Here is a 17620-nt window from a genome sequence, read left to right as displayed (position 1 = left end):
TACCAGGTTCTTGTGGCCTGGTTTGGCCTCTGTTGGAAACAGGATGCTGGGCTTGATGGACCCTTGGTCTGACCCAGCATGGCAATGTCTTATGTTCTTATATCTGGGCCAACATTACATGAGATTGTGATTGCTGAGGTAAATGCTATGATAAAATTGTTTGATCTGAGGAATTTTTGTAGGAAGCGTAATCCTATGGCTGAGATAATATCTATTACTCACTCTGTCACAAAACTTACAGCCGTATTGATTATTTTCCGTGCTGTGAGCTGACGATGGCATAAGAACATAAGAAATTGTCATGCTGGGTCAGACCAAGGGTCCATCAAGCCCAGCATCCTGTTTCCAACAGAGGCCAAACCAGGCCACAAGAACCTGGCAATTACCCAAACACCAAGAAGATCCCATACTACTGATGCCAGTAATAGCAGTGGCTATTCCCTAAGTAAACTTGATTAATAGCAGTTAATGGACTTCTCGTCCAAGAACTTATCCAAACCTTTTTTGAACCCAGCTACACTAACTGCACTTATTTTGCAAATGTATATAAAATGATGTGTTACAGGACGACAATATTTATACATTTTTTAAGGAGTTGAGCTACCTGCAATGTTTCAGCAACTTAAGAAGTGATTTGCTGCCTCTATTATGGAATTTGAGTTCTTAGACCATTGAGTGCATTGCCATCCCAAAAAGGCCTGTGCCTGATGGGTGTTATCTTCAGAGCTAACTATGTAGGTATTTCAGATATGAATATGTGCCTTTGCCTTGCAAATTAATTATTTGTGGGCGCTGGATGCATCTATTGGGTATCCTGCCAAATTGCCCTCCATGCCCTCATTGGGAGCTGCTAGCACATCAGGAGGTACTCCAAGCTGAGCTCTCCCACCTCTTAAAGGCCAGAGCGGTCAAGCCCATACCACCAGGGCAAAGTGGGTGGGGATCCTACTTCAGGTACTTCCTGATTCTGAAGAAAACAGAACTCCGTCCCATCCTTGACCTAAGGGCCCTGAACAAGTTTCTAAAAAGAGAAATGTTGAAGATGGTTCCCTGGGCACCTTGATTCCCCCTTTTGCAAAAAGGGGGCTGGCTATGCTCCCTTGACCTAAAGGACACGTACACTCATATCGAGATCTTCCCAGGTGACAGGAAGTATCTCTGATTTGTGGCGGGAAACCAGCGATTCCAGTACTGAATGTTGCTGTTGGGCTCACATCCACCTCACGGGTCTTCACAAATTGCCTGGCCGTGGTAGTGGCGCACCTCCACAGACTGCGAGTGCATGTCTTCCTGTATGTGGACGATTGACTGGTGAAGAGCATGTCTCAGGCAGGGACCATCAGGTCCTTGCGCTTGATCATTCGGGTGCTGGAGTCACTAAGGTTCGTTCTCAACTACCCAAAGTCCCAACTCAGCCCGTAACCTCAATTGGATTTCATAGGAGCCCTGCTATACACAGCTCAGACCAAGGCCTTTCTGCCCCACCAAAGGGGTGTTGCCGTGGCAACCATTGCGGCAGAGATTAAATAGAGCCAGCAGGTGTTGCCTGGCACATGTTGAGGCTGTTGGGCAATGTCTGTGTTACTACCTTGGCACATTTACACCTGCACAGAGCCTAATGGACCCTCAGGTCACAGTGGCACTAGGCCACTCAAAGCCTCCAGGACTGCATCCGAGTCACCCCATCTCTCTGGGACTCATTGTCCTGGTGGCAGGTACTTTCCAATCTAGAACAGGGGATCTCGTTTCGGAGTCTCCCCACTCAAATTGTCCTAACCACGGATCCATCTACCTTGGGGTGGGGAATTCATTTAGATGCGCTTGGTACCCAGGGTCTTCGTTCCACTCAGGAATGTTCTTGTCAAATCAACTTCCTGGAGCTTCAGGCAATCAGGTACACGCTATGGGCTTTCAGAGATTGGCTGTCCAACAAATTTGTCCTGATCCAGTCCGACAACCAGGTAGCCATGTGGTATTGTCAACAAGCAGGGAGGCAAGGGATCGGATCTCCTATGTCAGGAAGCAGTTCAGATCTGGTCATGGGCCCTATCCCAAAGGATAGTGCTCGGGGCCATATACCTGGCCGTGATGGAGAACGTGGTAGCGGACAGGCTGAGTCGAGCCTTCAGATCCCACGAGTGGTCTCTGGACCCCAGGGGTAGCGAATTGGATATTCTGCTTCTGGGGGAGCCCAGACGTAGATCTGATCATGTCCTTCTGCAACAGGAAGGTGCCTCAGTCCTGCTTCCTGTATAGGTCAGATGGCAAACCAGCCTCGGAAACCTTTGCCTGTCACTGGGGCCAAGGGTCTTCTGTATGTGTATCCTCTGACCCCCTTATTGGCCGAGACAGGTCTGATTTCCACTCCTGCAGGAGTTGTCCATCTAGAAACCGATTTAGTCTGGGGACTTCCCCGGATCTCATCATGCCAAGACCAAGGCAGCCTCGGCATCCCAACCTCCAGGCCCTGTCACTCACAGCCTGGATGTTGAGAGGTTGATTCTGTAGCCGTTTGATCTTTCAGAAGATGTGTCTCGGGTCCTAGTGGCTTCTAGAAAGCCTTCCACTAGAAAGTCCTGTGAACTGACGTGGAAGAGGTTTTTCTGTGTGGTGTGAGCAGAAGGCCTTAGATCCGTTCTCCTGCCCCACATAAAAACTGCTTGATTACCTTCTACACCTATCGGAAGCTGGGTTGAAAATCAACTCCATTAGAGTTCATCTGAGTGCAACTGACACACACCACAATGGTGTAGATGGTACGACCATCTCTGTACAGCCTACAGTTGTACATTTCACGTGGGGCCAGCTTCAGCTGAAGCCTCCCCTAAGGCCTCTCGTTGTGTCTTGGGACTTCAATTTGGTGTTAGTTCTGCTGATGAAAGCTCCTTTTGAGGTACTTCAGGTCACAGATGCACAGATGGAAGGCCATATTTTTGGTGGCAGTCAGTGAGCTCCAGGCCTTAGTGACTTATCCACCTTATACTGGTAGTAAACATTTTTATTGAGTTTTTTGGCATAGTAGACATCCAAATACAGTGGTCGGGGGGAGCTGAAGCTCTGAACCCCCGCAAGGCAAAACACAAAGTCAGAGCCAAGAAAGAATCCAATCAGAACTCCCACCCAACCCACCTCCCCCATCCCCCCCTTCGCAGAGCAACAAGTCCTTCGTACCGTCTAGACAATGTCCAGTTATTAAACAAGTGGGGCAGCCGGCATTCTCAGGAATTGAGTATTGCGGGAGCGATGCGGCAAGGCTTGTAAATATGGATCCCAGATTTCCAGGAACTTTTGACGTAGCTGAGGTGATGCTCGAAAACACATATCATCCATGCGCATCATATGGTGAAGGTGATTACGCCAAGTCCGAAAGGAAGGATCATCTGCAGTCCGCCAGTGTAACAAAATTACTTTCTTTCCAACCAAACAAGCCTTCAAGAAAAATAGACGAGGGCTCCTTTTCAGCGAAAGGCCGGGGCTGGAGTCAAAGAAAAAAACCAAGGGGGTTATAGGGAAAAATCTTCAATAATGCCATAAGGTAAGTGGCGATGCGACCCCCAAAGCCGTCGGATTGGAGGACATGCCCAAAAAGAGTGGGACATGGTTCCAATCACCCTATGGCATTTAGTACAAAGGGCCGACACAGAGACCTGCACGGCATGCAATCTGAGCAGAAACATAGGCACGCCGCAAAAATTTGAGCTGCATTTCACGATAATACATGTTTACTGTGAGTTGGGACACTCGTCGAAAACAGGAAACAGGCTCGGATAATTGGTACTGAAAGCATAAACACCCCATCTCTATTCCACCGATCTATTAAAATAGCATATGGCTCCTGTCTGACTAGACGGTGAAGCCGTTTATAATATTGAGAGAGAGTAGGGGACTGTGGGTGGTCGAACATAAATAACTTGTCTCAAGATTGAAAGACCTCGTAGGCTCGAGAGGCCACTGGCAAGGACTGGATATAATGCTGGTCCTGTAAATAACAGAAGATGTGATTGGTTTCCAGGTCATATTGGGGTCTCAATTCTCAGAACATATGCCCCTCACTATCTAGCAGGTGGCCTAAGTATTTGACGCCAGCAGATCTCAATCGGTGAAACCCAGTGCTTTGGGAACCAGGGCTGAAATCACCATTTCCTTGAATGGACAGCAAGTAGGCACACAAGTGAGGTATCTTCAATAACTTGGTTGCCGCCCGCCAAGCTTGACGGAGGGGTCGGATAGAGGGAGAGTGGACAAGAAAGGGGGCGAGGGCGGCGGCATAGCTTATGTTAAGGATAGTGGAGCCACTATGGCTTGTTCATTCTGGGCTTGTACATAATGGGACCTCTCCACTACCCAGTCCCGGAGGATGTGAAGGTTCCCCGCCAAATTATACATTCTTAAATCAGGGACACCCAGTCCTTCCTCTCCCCACCGCTCTCGAAGCCCCACCAGTGAGATCCGGGGCTTACCGGTGTTTCAAAGAAAACACCGCAATGCCTTGTCCAATTTTTGCAGGTCTGTACGACAAAGCCAAAGCAGTAGATGCTGGAGCAGGTAAAACCATTTAGGCAGTAACAGCATCTTATCCACCTTATACTAAATTTTATCATGACAGTGTGGTCTTGCATACGCTTCCTAAGTTCATGCCTAAGCTGGTGACTGATTTCCATCTTAACCAGTCCCAGGCCCCATTCGCACCAAGGTGAATGAACACCATGCAGTCTGGACTGGAGAGGACAGATGCCCATAGACAGTCCACCCAACATTTTATTTCTTTTGATAGGAATAGGTTGGGCATTGCTGTTGCCAAACAGACACTATCCAGTTGGCTAGCAGATTGTATCTCCTTCTGTTATGCCCAGGTGGGACTCCATCTTGAGGGTCATGTCAAGCCTCATTCTGTCAGAGCCATGGCAGCATTGGTGGCCCACTTGCAAGCAGTTCCCATGGAGGAGGAGATCTGCAAGGCTGCAACGTGGAATTCTCTTCACACATTCACATCACATTACTGCCTGGATAGGGATTGTCAACGCGACAGTAGGTTCAGCCAGTCTGTCCTTCGGAACCTGTTTGAGATGTAGAACCCATCTCTCCCCACCTAGGGCCCTTTGTTTAGGTTCAGGATGGCCTCCCCCTCTGTTACCAAAAGCACTGATGGTGTTGTGCCTGTTGGCACCTAGTTAGGTGTCTGTTGATCCCGTTTTGTGTTGGGTAGCAGCCTGTAGCTAGGTACTCACCCATGTGTGAGGCCTACCATCCTGCTTGTCCTCTGAGAAAGCAGAGTTGCTTTCCTGTAACAGGTGTTCTCCAAGGACAGCAGGATATTAGTCCTCACGAAACCCGCCCATCACCCCACAGAGTTGGGTTTCTCCTATTTTTTATTTTTAATTGTAATTCTATGTAACAAGACTGAAGAGGGACCCCATGTAGTATAGGGTGTGCTCAGTGTACCTAGTCAAAGTTCTAGAAACTTTGACATAAGTCTTCCACATTGGGGCTCCATCTGATGTCACCCACATGTGAGGACTAACATCCTGCTGTCCTTGGAGAACACCTGTTACAGGTAAGCAAATCTGCTTTCTGATGATTTAAAGATTTCTTGGAAAGCTGAGAGTTTTGCAGTGTACTGTTTGGTAGCAGCTATTCCTTGTAGAGTTTGACATTTTTCTTCCCTTTTTCCCCACCTTTTCAGTTTGGATGTTTGTACACAAGAAACAGTGCATCTACTTCTTTTATAGGCAATCAAGTTCTGCTTTTTGCTTTTTTATTTCTCTGTTTTTTATTTTTCTGTCTGTAATTTACAGGTATACTTATTCTCTATCTGTTGCTTCCGTCTCCTACACTCATAAAAATGTTGATACAGTTGAAATTTCAGTTTTGTTCACATTTATCTGTAAAAACAGAAAATCAGGAGCCCTAATAGGGTTTGCTATAACTGTATGCAAAACGTTCTTTAAAATCAATAGACAAAATCTCATCCATTGTTGATTATCAGGCTACACCATAAAATTCCATTGATGAACACAAGACTTTCATCCCTTTTGGAGGTTTAATTATTTTATTTATTTATTTGGTGCTTTTCTATACCGGCATTCATGATACAATCATATCATGTCGGTTTACATGGAATGGGGGTACAATAACCTTAGATATTAACAAAGCGAAGAGAAGCAGAAGTTACAATAAAACAGGGGTGCTGGAACTGGGGGAAGAGGAAGAACAAAGCATAAGCAACTCAACGGCAAGAAGAGCAATTATTTACATTGTGCTGAATGTACAGTAATGATTGCTATGTTGAATCAGCGAGTTTCTGGAAAGGCTTGTTTAAATAACCAAGTCTTAAGCCCTTTTCTAAAAGTCACCAGGCAGGGTTCTTGTCTGAGTTCAGGGGGAATAGCATTCCATGAGGTTGGTCCCGCTGTAGAGAGAGCCTGTTCTCTGGATGCTAGATGGTGTGTGGATTTGGGTAAGGGGGTGTGCAGGGATCCTCTGTAGGCTTCTCTGATAGGTCTGGATGAGGTGTGTAGTCTGAGTGGGAATTGAAGGTTGAGAGGGGCTTGGTTGTGGATGGTTTTGTGGATGATGGTGAGGGACTTGTGTAGAATTCTGAAACGTATTGGTAGCCAGTGTAGATTTTTGAGAATGGGAGAGATGTGGTCTCTTCTGCAGCAGTTTGTCAGGATTCTGGCCGCTGCGTTTTGAAGCATCTGAAGAGGTTTGATGGAGGAGGTGGGGAGAACTAGCAAAATGGAGTTGCAGTAGTCTATCTTGGAGAATATTACGGCTTGGAGGACAGTAATACTTCTTGGTCTTCCAGCTGACAGTCACCTTTCTTATGCTCAGCTAACTTGTTTTACACAGCATAGCTGACAAAATGTAGGTCTGTAGCTATAAATGATCTGAAATTTAGGGAAACTAGTTTTTTTTAACATTGTATCATTCTACAGAAGATATTTAATGTAGTGGGGCTGGAAAAGTCTTGAGTGCTTAAAATGTAATGTTTGACATCTGCTGAAGCGAAGAGCGTGGTCCGCAGCCAGAAGCAAACAGTTGGGGCTAGGCTAAGAGAAGCAGTGGCTTCTGGGGTCGGGATAAGCCCACAAGCTTAGAAGAAAGAGAGAAAAAAAGCTGAGAGAAAGCAAAAGTCAAAAGAAAAACAACCAAAGAAAAATCTTATAAAAGTGGGGGAAAACATTGTAAAGAGTTTTACCTTTTTGGTCCTAGGATTTTGTCTGGCACCAAGTTTTTTCTAAAAATGTTTCCAGCCCTGTTATGAAATAGCTTCACCCAGGAATGGATCATAATTTCGACTACAGCCCTTTGCTTTTCTTTCTCAGTCTCTCTTGGCCAGTAGTACATTGGTATCCAAGGCTGTTTCCTACGCAATCCTCTGCAGCAGGCTGAGGGTAGATTTTCCAGTGAGGCATATAGGAGTCCATATTCAGTAGGCCAGCGAATGGCAAATTACCTGTCTCCTGCAGAATATACCCCTCTAAAGTTATTCAGGCAAATTTTACCCAGATAACTCTAAACTTAACCAGCTGTATTCTGAATATAATCAGAGATTTTATTAAGAGCTGTATCAATTATAATGTTAGTGATTTAAAAGTTATACGTGCTTTCACAGTTTCTAAAGTAGCACTAGAAATTGACCGCATGAGCAATCACAGCTATCTACCTCAAACTAAAGGTAACTTCAGACCTTTTGTTTAAAAGTTAAAGCTTGCTCTCTCACCATGCTGGCAAACAGAAGTTGAAGGAGAGATGGGTAGCTTTTCTCTCTGTGAAGACATCTATGTCAGTGTGCAGGTCAGGCAAGCTATCTGAGTGCAGGTATAACTGGTCAGCATCTGTTCTTGAACACTAATAGTTAAATATACATGCACCATGCTGGCAGGTTTCTTCTGTCCTGAGGATATTCGGTGGGAGCTCTCTGATGGCCAGCTCCTGGGCTTCTTGATGGCAGGAACCTTGACTCCTTTGTTTCGCTTACTTTTATAGACCTGATTCCACATAATGCATGCACAGTCAATGCATATAGATAAGGGCCATGCACAGCGCTCTGACTGAGAGTTTCACACCCGCCCCCCCCCCCACCTTTCACTTATTAAAAAAAAAGAATTCATTATAGCATAGAGAACTTCATAGTCACAAAATGCCATTAGAGAGAAGTCTTCCAGTTAGTATCGAAGCTCTTTTTTCTTTTTTTCAAGCAGGGCTAAGGTAGACAAAATGGCGGCAGTGCCAAGGATGTTTTACATCCTAGGCATTCTTCCTGAAAGGCCTTTGTTTCTCAGTCCTCTCCCATATAGAATGTCCATAATGCTTTGCTGTCCTTTCTTCCATTTTCTTGGTTCAGAGAGGATATGCTCAGAACATGGTGGCCTGAAGTCCCTACACTGCCACATCATTTTTTATGATATTTCAGTACATATTGAGGATACTGGGACCTTTTACAGTGAGCTGCAGGCTGGTTAAAAGAGACGTGCAGCCAAGAAGGAGGGCCAGCAGAGTAGGGATGTGAGGAAGCCACAGATGTGTGCCAGATATAGGACTGGCAAGAGCTGAATGCGCAGGCCACTGGAGTGGCAGTAACACCACCTGTGGGAGTAACGGGTAAGGGGTTGCAGATGCTGCTAGAGAGACAGCTACAGGGTCCACAGGAATTGTGTGCAGGTTGCTGCAGGAGCAGGGATGACAGGAATCATGAGTGTTGTTTGCCAAAGCAATCCACTGAAAACGTTGGAAACAGGAGAGGGAGTGGATTAAGTATTGCTCTCTTTGGCTTGGCCTTGTGGTTGCCTTTTCTCATATCTGTATCAAAATTTTAACTTACTATAAAGGTCCCGGCATCCCCAGGCTGCATTTAAATGTCATACATTTGATGTGCTGAAGTGGTTCAAGGTAGCAGCTAGTAACAGTCTACTGTGAGTGCTCCTCTGACACCGTTTGCTTTTCTTTCTGTAATTCCTTTTTTTTTTTTTACTTTCCTCAAGGATAAGAGGAAGGGGAAAGAGAGGAGGCTTCCCGTTGGTACCTCATTAGAAGCCCCATTGCATCAGTTGCCAATGCTGAAGTACCTAAAATCTTTACCTCCTAGCTTGATTGGGACCCTTTGTCGAGTCTGGGGGAGGAGCCTGTTCGCCGGCCCTGAGGCCCAAGTCTGTGGCTGTTTAGTGAGACACACTGTTGGCAGGGATGGTGTGATCCACTGTGCACTTGCACAGGGAAGCAGGTCCAAGGGGGTGACATCCCACAGCTGAGCTGGCCCATAGAATCTAAGCAGTGCAGAATCTGGCTTATCCTCTCCACTTCCTACTATGCCTCCCCCCTCCCAGTCTGTCAGTAGGAGTGGTGCTTTAACCTAGCACCAGCTTCCTGGGTTGTGAGGAGCCAGTGTCATTGTATGATGCATGAGATCTATGTGGCTCATAAAATTAGACTGCTCCCTCAGGGCACAGGGCAGTGAGGATTGGGGGATGGGGGATGAAAGCTTTTGCAGGTAGGAATGTGGGGAGAACTTTCAGGGGAAGGAGGTGAATGCAGAGAGAGCCTTCTTGGGGGGGGAGGGGGGGAATGAGGACACAGGGAGAGCCGTTTAGGGATGGGATATGGGGATAGCCTTTCAGGGGTGGGAGGAGTGTGCAGCGGGAGCTTTCCAAGATTGGAAAGGGGAGTGTGGGAAGATTGAACCTGGGATGGGAGGCAGAGAGGATGACTTAGGGATTAAGGAGAGGGGGATGGGACCCAGAATGGAAGGGGACTGAGGGATGGGGTGCAGGGGAGAAAGTACCCTGGCTAGGGGTGGATATGAGGGAGAAAGGAGGAAAGGGGATTGGGTGGAGGGAGGGGAGAGAGCACCAGGGATGGGTCTGATAGAGAAAAGACTCTGGAGTTACAGGTAGCAGGGATAGAGGAAATTAATGTGGGGCGAGGAAAGGAGGAGAGAGCATATGAAAAAAGGTTGAGAGCAAGCAGGCAGGAAGAATCTGAAGAGAAGAAAGGAGAGAAGCAGGAAAAGAAAGTACCTAAAATATCCACGTTGAAGGAAAAAGACAAAAGGGAAAACTTTAGAAAAGAAATAAGGGATATCAGAGAGAGAGAGAGAGAAATAAACTGCTAGAGAATGTGTCTATTTATTTTAAATACAAATAGCCCACCTATAATAAGTCAACATAAGTTTAAAATATCCTGGGACCCAGTTCAGTCTCTGTCCTGGACACGCCTCTCATCCAAAATTTAAATGTTAACAGCTGGATTTTGTTGCCTGATTTGATTTACTTGTTGGTGCATAATTAATTTTCTTGTATGCAGGACTTACCCATCAGCCCTGAAGCTTTTGTGCTGGGTTTCAGATATTTTTGAGTTGATAAAATTTAGCGTGTGCTTTAAGGTATATTTTAAGAGTAGATTACTACATTTTTTTTTTTGTTATACGGGCAGACCAGTGATTTCCAGCCCTCTCCTGGAGGCGCACCTATCCAGTTGGATTTTTAGGATTCCCACAACGAATATGCATGAGAGATGTTCATACAACGGAGGCAGTGCATGCAAATCTGTCATGCATATTCAGTGTGGCAATCCTGAAAACAACTGGATAGGTGTGCCTCCAGGAGAGGGTTGGGAAACAGACAACAGCGACCAAGCGTCCCAGATTCACCCACCAGAAATCTGGTAAACTTACTCTAACTTCAGTGCAACTATAAACAGTGTTCAGATACTCATAAAGTTATTAGGGAGGGAGGGATAAAAAAGAGAAGCCCGTGAATGGCTTTCTTAGAGTCTGTGGTAGGGGCAGCATGATAATTGTTTGCACAGGGCAACAAAATAGGTAGCATGGGCCTTGCCTGTTAGTGAAGATAAATGGCATTGAAAAAGCCTGCTGCAGTCACGCAGCCTGCTGGAGGTTTGGTTGCTACTGCAGTTGGTGAATCAGATGCCAAAGTGTTTGGCGATTAAAAGGGGATAAAAGTTTTGTTTACTGCTGTAGGAGGAGGAGGTGTTGTCAACGTTGGAAGAGAAAAGGGCCCGCTTGCAGTTGTTGGTATTGGAGCAGTGTTGGCTGATACCAGAGTGAGAGCTCTTCTGATGTGTCCTTCAGCTGTGATTTTGGATTCCTTCAGGACAGCTTTGGTGTCATTAGAAAAGTCAGTTTCTTCGTTGGTAACTATTGCTACAGATATTTTTACCAAGGTACAGTCTCGAGCTGCTGTTCTGGAGAGGTTTGATAGGATTGAGACTCTTGAACATCAGGTGTCTCAAATATCTGCAATTCATTCAGGGTTGTTCATGATAATTTAGAGAGCAAGACTAGAGTTTTGCACTTACATCTGCTAAATGTTCCCAAAGTACCTTGAGCTCCACCTTCAGAAATTAAAAAAAAAAAAACACCTTTGAGAGGTTTTGGGGATACAGCAGGACTCATTGCCTCCCATAAGTAAAACTGTTTTTCTCCTTTCTGGGAGGAAGGATGAAAGGCAGAGAGAAGGGATCTCAGGTGGGACTTTTATTGGCAGATGATAGCTTGGAACTTTCAAGGCTCTTAGAAGATCCTTTGTCTTCCTCCAGAATGGCGATGGTGTCTTGTCTGTTCTTTTGCAAGCATGATACTTTACTTCTGGGTCAAAAGATTTGGATCCTTTTGGACCTGTGCAAGGCTGCACAAGACCAGAGGGGAAAGGTTTATTGCCATGCGTGATGAGGCTTGTAAATGTTTACCAAAATTTGCTGAAGCTGAATATGTATTTTTATTTTTATTTATTTATTTATTTTTAGACCATAAGAAAAATGAGACCTTGAGTGCAGGTTGAAAATGAGTATTTGGTTTCTGCTAGGGTTGTTAATGTTAAGGAAGGTATTGGTCTTGATACTTTTTTTTTTTTTTTTTTGCATTGTTAACTACCCTCCGGTTTCTATTCTTGGACCATTCATATGGTGGAGTTTGGATATTGATTTATTTTGTGTTGATTTCATGTCGACTGTGTTATTGAATTGTCTGTTCAGGATTCTTCTTGATGTACATTGTTCAAAAATAAAATTTTAAAAAATTGTTGTGCCCAGGGTATTCTCTCAGACCTGGAAGAAAGTGGCCCCAGACAAGGTTTTAAAATTTAAGTAAAAATATATATATCCTTATTTTTTTAAAGTATTTCTGTTCATGCCAAATTTGATGGGACTTGGACATTTAGGTAGACTTTTTGTAGTTGATGGTATTTTTCCTGTAGAAAAGAAAGCATTAAAAATGGGAGTTTGTTTTGGCACGTAGCAAGTTCCGTTTATACCTCAGGGCCTTTTCTGTTTTTGCTTTGGCAGTGCAAGTATAGCAGCTGCTTTCACACCAGCCTGAACCAGGACTGGTGCCCACTGGATGCTTATTGCTGGCCCCAGCCAGGCAGGAACGTGAAAGTCGCATCAGAAAGCAGCTATTGAACCTGGAAAGAAAGAATAGGAAGGAAATGTAAAGCAGGATTAAAAAGATGCTGCTCCTTGCAAAGAAAGCGGCCATAGTGGGATGAAAGCATTTATGTTCTGAATAGAGCTGGGATGGATGGGGGACAGAGAGGGTATGTGATCCTAGGAATGCTTCAAACTTTAAGCAGTGTTGCTACATGAAACAAACTGGATTTTCTTCTAATCCCCTCTCAGCCTTTTTTTCTGTTTATCTCCCCCATCACTGTGGGGTGCTATGCTTGAAATAATTGTCTCCCTTATATGCCAGTGGTAACTGCACTGTTGCTTGCCTAAAACCGTTTGCTGTTATGTGTAGCATCAATCTGCTCTGAGGCCTTGCTCTCCCTGGCCCCAGCTATATTCCCCTCTTGCCCAACTTCAGCTCTGCCAGGGGTTCCCGTGGCATTTTTGCAAGCAGTGACTGACGCTTTCTCTCCTATCTCGCTGCCCTGCCACTCCTATTCCATCCAGACAAGGCTCCTGAGGTAACCTTTCAGCTTTGGGAGTCCCTGAGCATTAACCCGCATTAACCATATTAACCGTTGGGCTGCTGCTGAGAGTTCATTGTTGTGACCTTCGAAATGTTCTTTAAACTCTGATTCAGATAAAAGGCAGCCTGAGGCTCTGAGAAACAAGTGGAGCTCCAGGGAGGCTGCCTCAACCTCATTTTAAACTTGAAGTTGAGGGATTGCTTCCAAGTGAAATCCTTTGAAGAGGATTAGGTCTCTTAAGCCCTCTTCCCCACCCCAACTCCAGCATCCAAAAAGTTTGTACAATGCAAGTAACATTTGAGTATGCATTTGTTTATAGGATTTACCTGTTACAGAATGTAGCAGTGATTAAAGAAAATCCATTCAGAAATGTAATGCAGACGCTGCATGATTCACTTGTAATGGTGGTAAATAACCTGAGGTTCTTTTGGTTCAGGGGCTGAATAATAAACCTTGCTCCTATCTTTTTTTGTATTTTTTTCACTTAGACAATTGGCACTGAAGGCACTGAATGAACGCTTGAAACGTGTGGAGGACCAGTCATGGCCTAGCATGGAGGAAGAGGAGGAGGAAGACGATGGCAGCAGCAGCAAAATGGATAGCCCACTACTCCCTGAGAAGAGCCAGAGCAGCCGAGATAGTGGCACCAGGGCCCAGGAGTCCAGTCTGATCACCTTCCACGATGCCCCCCCTCAGCTGTAACATTGCTTCCCATCATGAAGGCACGCAGGCTATCGCATCCCTGCTCCATGGCCTGTCATTTTTGCACCCGCGCTCTCTCCGTTTCCGTTTTGAGAGAGCTGCTACAAATAAAACCTATCACCTGCTAGGCAAAGTTGTGCCAGCACCATCTGCCTGTCGTGTCCCTGAAAGCACTGATGGCTGGCCAGAGCTCTTGCTGCTGCTGTCCCTGGGTGTGTAGGTGGCCAAGTATCAACTTGGCTCAGGTGTGCTCTTGGGGCTGTTGAGGCTTCCTTATGATGAATTTGAGAGGATTAAATGTATCCTCCCATTTTCTCCCCTCTGTTTCTCTGTAAATGACACTGCAGATCTAGTCATGGCTTGTGGTTTCTCCTGTACACTTAACAATTCTTTGTACACTAGGTCCATCTGCCAGCCAACCAGCTTTAAATACCTTCTCTCTGTAAAGATGTGGGGTAGGTGCATTTCCTTTCTTTTTGATTTTGATAAATGGGGGCTACTCAATACTTTTTTTTTTTAATAGATATATATATATATTTATTCCTTTTTTTTTTGTTTGAAGCAAACAGTGGAGATGTGTGCTGGGAGCTGCAGCTGAACCATGCAGATAGCCCACTCCGGAGACATGCATTCATGGACCATGCATGTATTCTTAATTCTGGGAAGTCCATGGTTTTCCCAGCTGCACCTATATGGAAACATGATTTTCACTTCTAGTGGCTGAGAACGTGCTGGTGGTTCATATGTAGTCGGAAAATAACAGTGACCAAATCTGTGTGCGAAGTACACGCGGTTTAAGGAGAGGCTGTGCTTGTGGCTAAGCAGCCACCACCAGGGGCTCCAGAGCAGTGAGGTAACGAAGAGAGCGACCCTAAAGCTTCATGTACAGAGGGATGAGCTGAGCCAGACTTGGTTTCACCCCATTGCATGCAGGGGATATGTTTGTTTGGGGTTTTTTTCCTATTGAGTTCCTTAAAAGCAGGACTACATATCTATGGAGCTACATCATTGTCCTAGTTACGAACTGACTTGTTTTCAGAACTTTGGGAGGTATTTAGTTGCAGATCACTTTGTCTAAAATATTACTGATTGATTTAGTTTTAATTTTCAGTGACAGTTTAGGGAAAAGAAGATGGCTGGATGGAGGAAAATGTTTTGACTATTTATAAAGTGTCAGCAATATATACAGAGCGTGCTACATGTGTTAGATGACTTCAGATTTGTAGCATGGCAATATCAGAGAGAGACAAATTTTTGGGACCTGTGTCAAAGGAAAAACAATTATAGACATCTTATCTGGACTAAGGGAGGTGAGCTAATAGCAATGGGAGTAGGAAATGATCTGTGATAGATTCCTCTAAGAATCCTCTCTTCAGACCCCAGCAGCTCTGAAAGAGAGCCAGGCAGCTGCTTTTCTCTTAGGTGTGAACTAAACTGCTGTTCCTACAGCTGGAAATGAGACAAGCTGCCTTTCTAATTTTAAATCATAGAATTTCATCAGGAATTTACATGTGGGTAGAAGAGACAACTAAAAGTCACCATTGCCACTCTGAGACTACTCAATGCTGAAATCTCTCAGCCTTTCTTTTCATAGTGATCATAATTTTATTCTGTTTGCTATATTTTCTAGTTCTTTTTGGGGGGGTTTTTTTTTCCTTGTTCACATAGCTGGCCCTTCAGAGTTAGCAGCAGACTTTTTGTATTTGGCTATTAATGCTTGGAGACCACTGACTGGACAAAAGCTCAGCAGCTATTGAAAGCATTTATTGATTTCTTTGATTTTCTTTTATGTTATAGAAGATAGAATCCATTTTAGAACAGTTTGCAATGCTTCCTGTGATCTCATTTTTCCTTAGAATCTGGCCCTTTTTTGCTCTTTCAAGATCAATTATCTATGAATGCTCTTGGTCCCGTAGAGGGCACCCAACATCGTCTGTTGTGCCAGCTCCTGGCCTCTCAGAAGGTTGGGACCAAATGGGAAGTGTATGTGTGAGAATGATGTCTGCATTTTTTAAAATAAGAACCACTAAAGATGATTTTTGCCAACAAGAAAATAAAATAAGACAATTTTCTGTATCAAATAAAACTGTTCTTTGAAAATAAACGTGTCAGTCTTATTTAAGGATTTATTTTGTAAATGTGTTTAGCAGCTCTGTGTAAAAATTGCCACAGAGGGGGGGAAGAGAGTAAGTGACAAAAATGTGGCGTTTATATTTGGCCGCGTGATGCAGCGTGGCTGCTTCCACTGAGTGCGGGAAATGATGGCCCATGTATGGGAATCAATTTGCCAAGATTCTGGCCTCCAGATGGTGGGGGGGAGGGTTGTTCAGGGGAATCCATCCAAGAAGCAGTCACTTGGAGTGGATTCTCACTCTGCTAGTGGGGACCTGAGCAGAGTGGGATCAGTGGCCATTTTGTGGTGGTCTCCCACGGTTCTGGGGAAACTTTGATGAGGTCTTTGTGGAGCCACCAATTTTGGCCCTTGGGGGTGGGGGGGGGGGGTGGGAAGGAGTGTGATTATAGTAAAAAAAAAGTAGGGGGAAGATCTGCTTTTCAGGACTGCTTGGCACAGGATCCTTCGGAGCCTTTTTTTTCCCTGAATTCATGCATAAGGCCTTTTTGATTAAAAAGGGAGTTAGTCTCAGCAGTTCTGTTGTTCAGGGGACTTCCTCAGGAGTGGTTTCTTCAGCTCCTCTCCACCGTAAAAGACCAGATGCTAGAGGATAATCTTGATTTGGAAGTAGAGGAAGAAGAGTCTCAAGAGGAAGTACCTTGGTGACTCTGAGGGTAATTGACGAGGGGATGAGCTCCCAGTGGCAGAGGGTAAAAATCTTAAGGTAGTGTTTTGTTTTGTTAACTTTCTTTTATGTTTTTCAATATTTACGATAAGCAGAAAAATAATGCTTGACAGTACAAAGTAGGCCAGTATCAGAACAAAAAAGAAAAATATACAATTATAACACTCTTATAGCAAGAAGCTAAAAGATTCTGCATTTAACTTCTCTCCTTCTCACGCAGGTAGCTACTTTTCTGTGTTTTTTTTTTCAACTGCTCTCCAAGCCAGGATCCAGGGCTTGGAGCGCAGTGCTCAGCCCTCCGGTCGGACCCACTCCTCCCCTCCACCTCGTGGTTGCAGACCCCTCCCCCAGCTGGAACACATCAGAGAAGAAGCTAACGGATTCTGCATTTAAACTCTCTCCTTCTCACCCGGGAGTCATGCTTGCCCCTTGGTGCGCCCTTTCGTAAATCTCTCTCCGCAGAAGCCTTTCAGACCTTTCTTGCATCTCCGACGATTGACTCCAAGACATTGACCTTTCGCTGCGCACCACCTGCAACCACAACCCATTGGACTCTTCTCTATCTGCCCCTGCCCACAGCAAGAATTGTTTCTCTCTTCCAACAAGTAACATGCAATGGTCACCACTTTCTGAATGAACTCTCCACTGTACCCTTTGCTGCATTAATCACCGGCATTTATATTACTACTTTGAGACTTAGTTTGGTTATTTTTTATCTGAGTATTGAGTTGCAGTCCTCTCACTTATACTCAGCCTTATGTATTTTAATAAGTTCTGTGATATACTTATTTAGGCTCAGCCTCAATTATTTATAATCTCCCTGCACTGTTTTTCCTGTAGTATTGCTAATCCTGTTACTTGCTTATTTAATTGCTTCACCGCATTTCCTACAGATTTCTCGCACCCCACCCACTTTAACTGAATTGCGTCGCCTGACTACACCTATCTGGCACCAGCTTTGCAGCAACATTTGCTGTTAATCTCTATCTCCTCTCATCCCTTGCCAATTTGCACTATACTATAATGTACCCTCTCTCCATCCCATGTATACATCACCCCCCCCCCCCCCCCCCATATATCCCTGTGCCCCATATCACAGCAAACACCTCATACCTATCATGGTATCTCCCCGTGCACAATTCTTAGGTCTCTTTACCATAGCAATTCTTCTCTTTAATGCTCAATCCA

The 17620-nt window shown here is 44.9% G+C and overlaps 1 protein-coding gene across 2 annotated transcripts in view; it reads left to right on the top strand.

Annotated features, from left to right (window-relative positions):
• Positions 1-15738, top strand: part of TMEM115 (transmembrane protein 115) — a 35976-nt gene extending 20238 nt beyond the window's left edge. Inside the window, exons 2-3 of one of the 2 annotated variants that reach the window (XR_003856396.1) lie at positions 13421-14089; positions 14197-15738. Coding sequence is in view for 1 of the 2 variants with exons in the window: in XM_029599531.1 (XP_029455391.1) it covers positions 13421-13634 (214 nt within the window). In the remaining variant the exon portion in view is untranslated. Of the gene's footprint in view, positions 1-13420 lie in introns of both variants that reach the window. The other variant, XM_029599531.1, reaches the window with a different exon arrangement.
• The last annotated feature ends 1882 nt before the right edge of the window (positions 15739-17620 follow it).

The sequence above is a fragment of the Rhinatrema bivittatum genome, chromosome 4 (genome assembly GCF_901001135.1).
Source record: "Rhinatrema bivittatum chromosome 4, aRhiBiv1.1, whole genome shotgun sequence".
Classification (NCBI taxonomy): Eukaryota; Metazoa; Chordata; class Amphibia; order Gymnophiona; family Rhinatrematidae; genus Rhinatrema; species Rhinatrema bivittatum.
The sequence above is the reverse complement of the archived record's forward strand: the minus strand, read 5'-3'. Positions and strand labels throughout refer to the sequence as shown.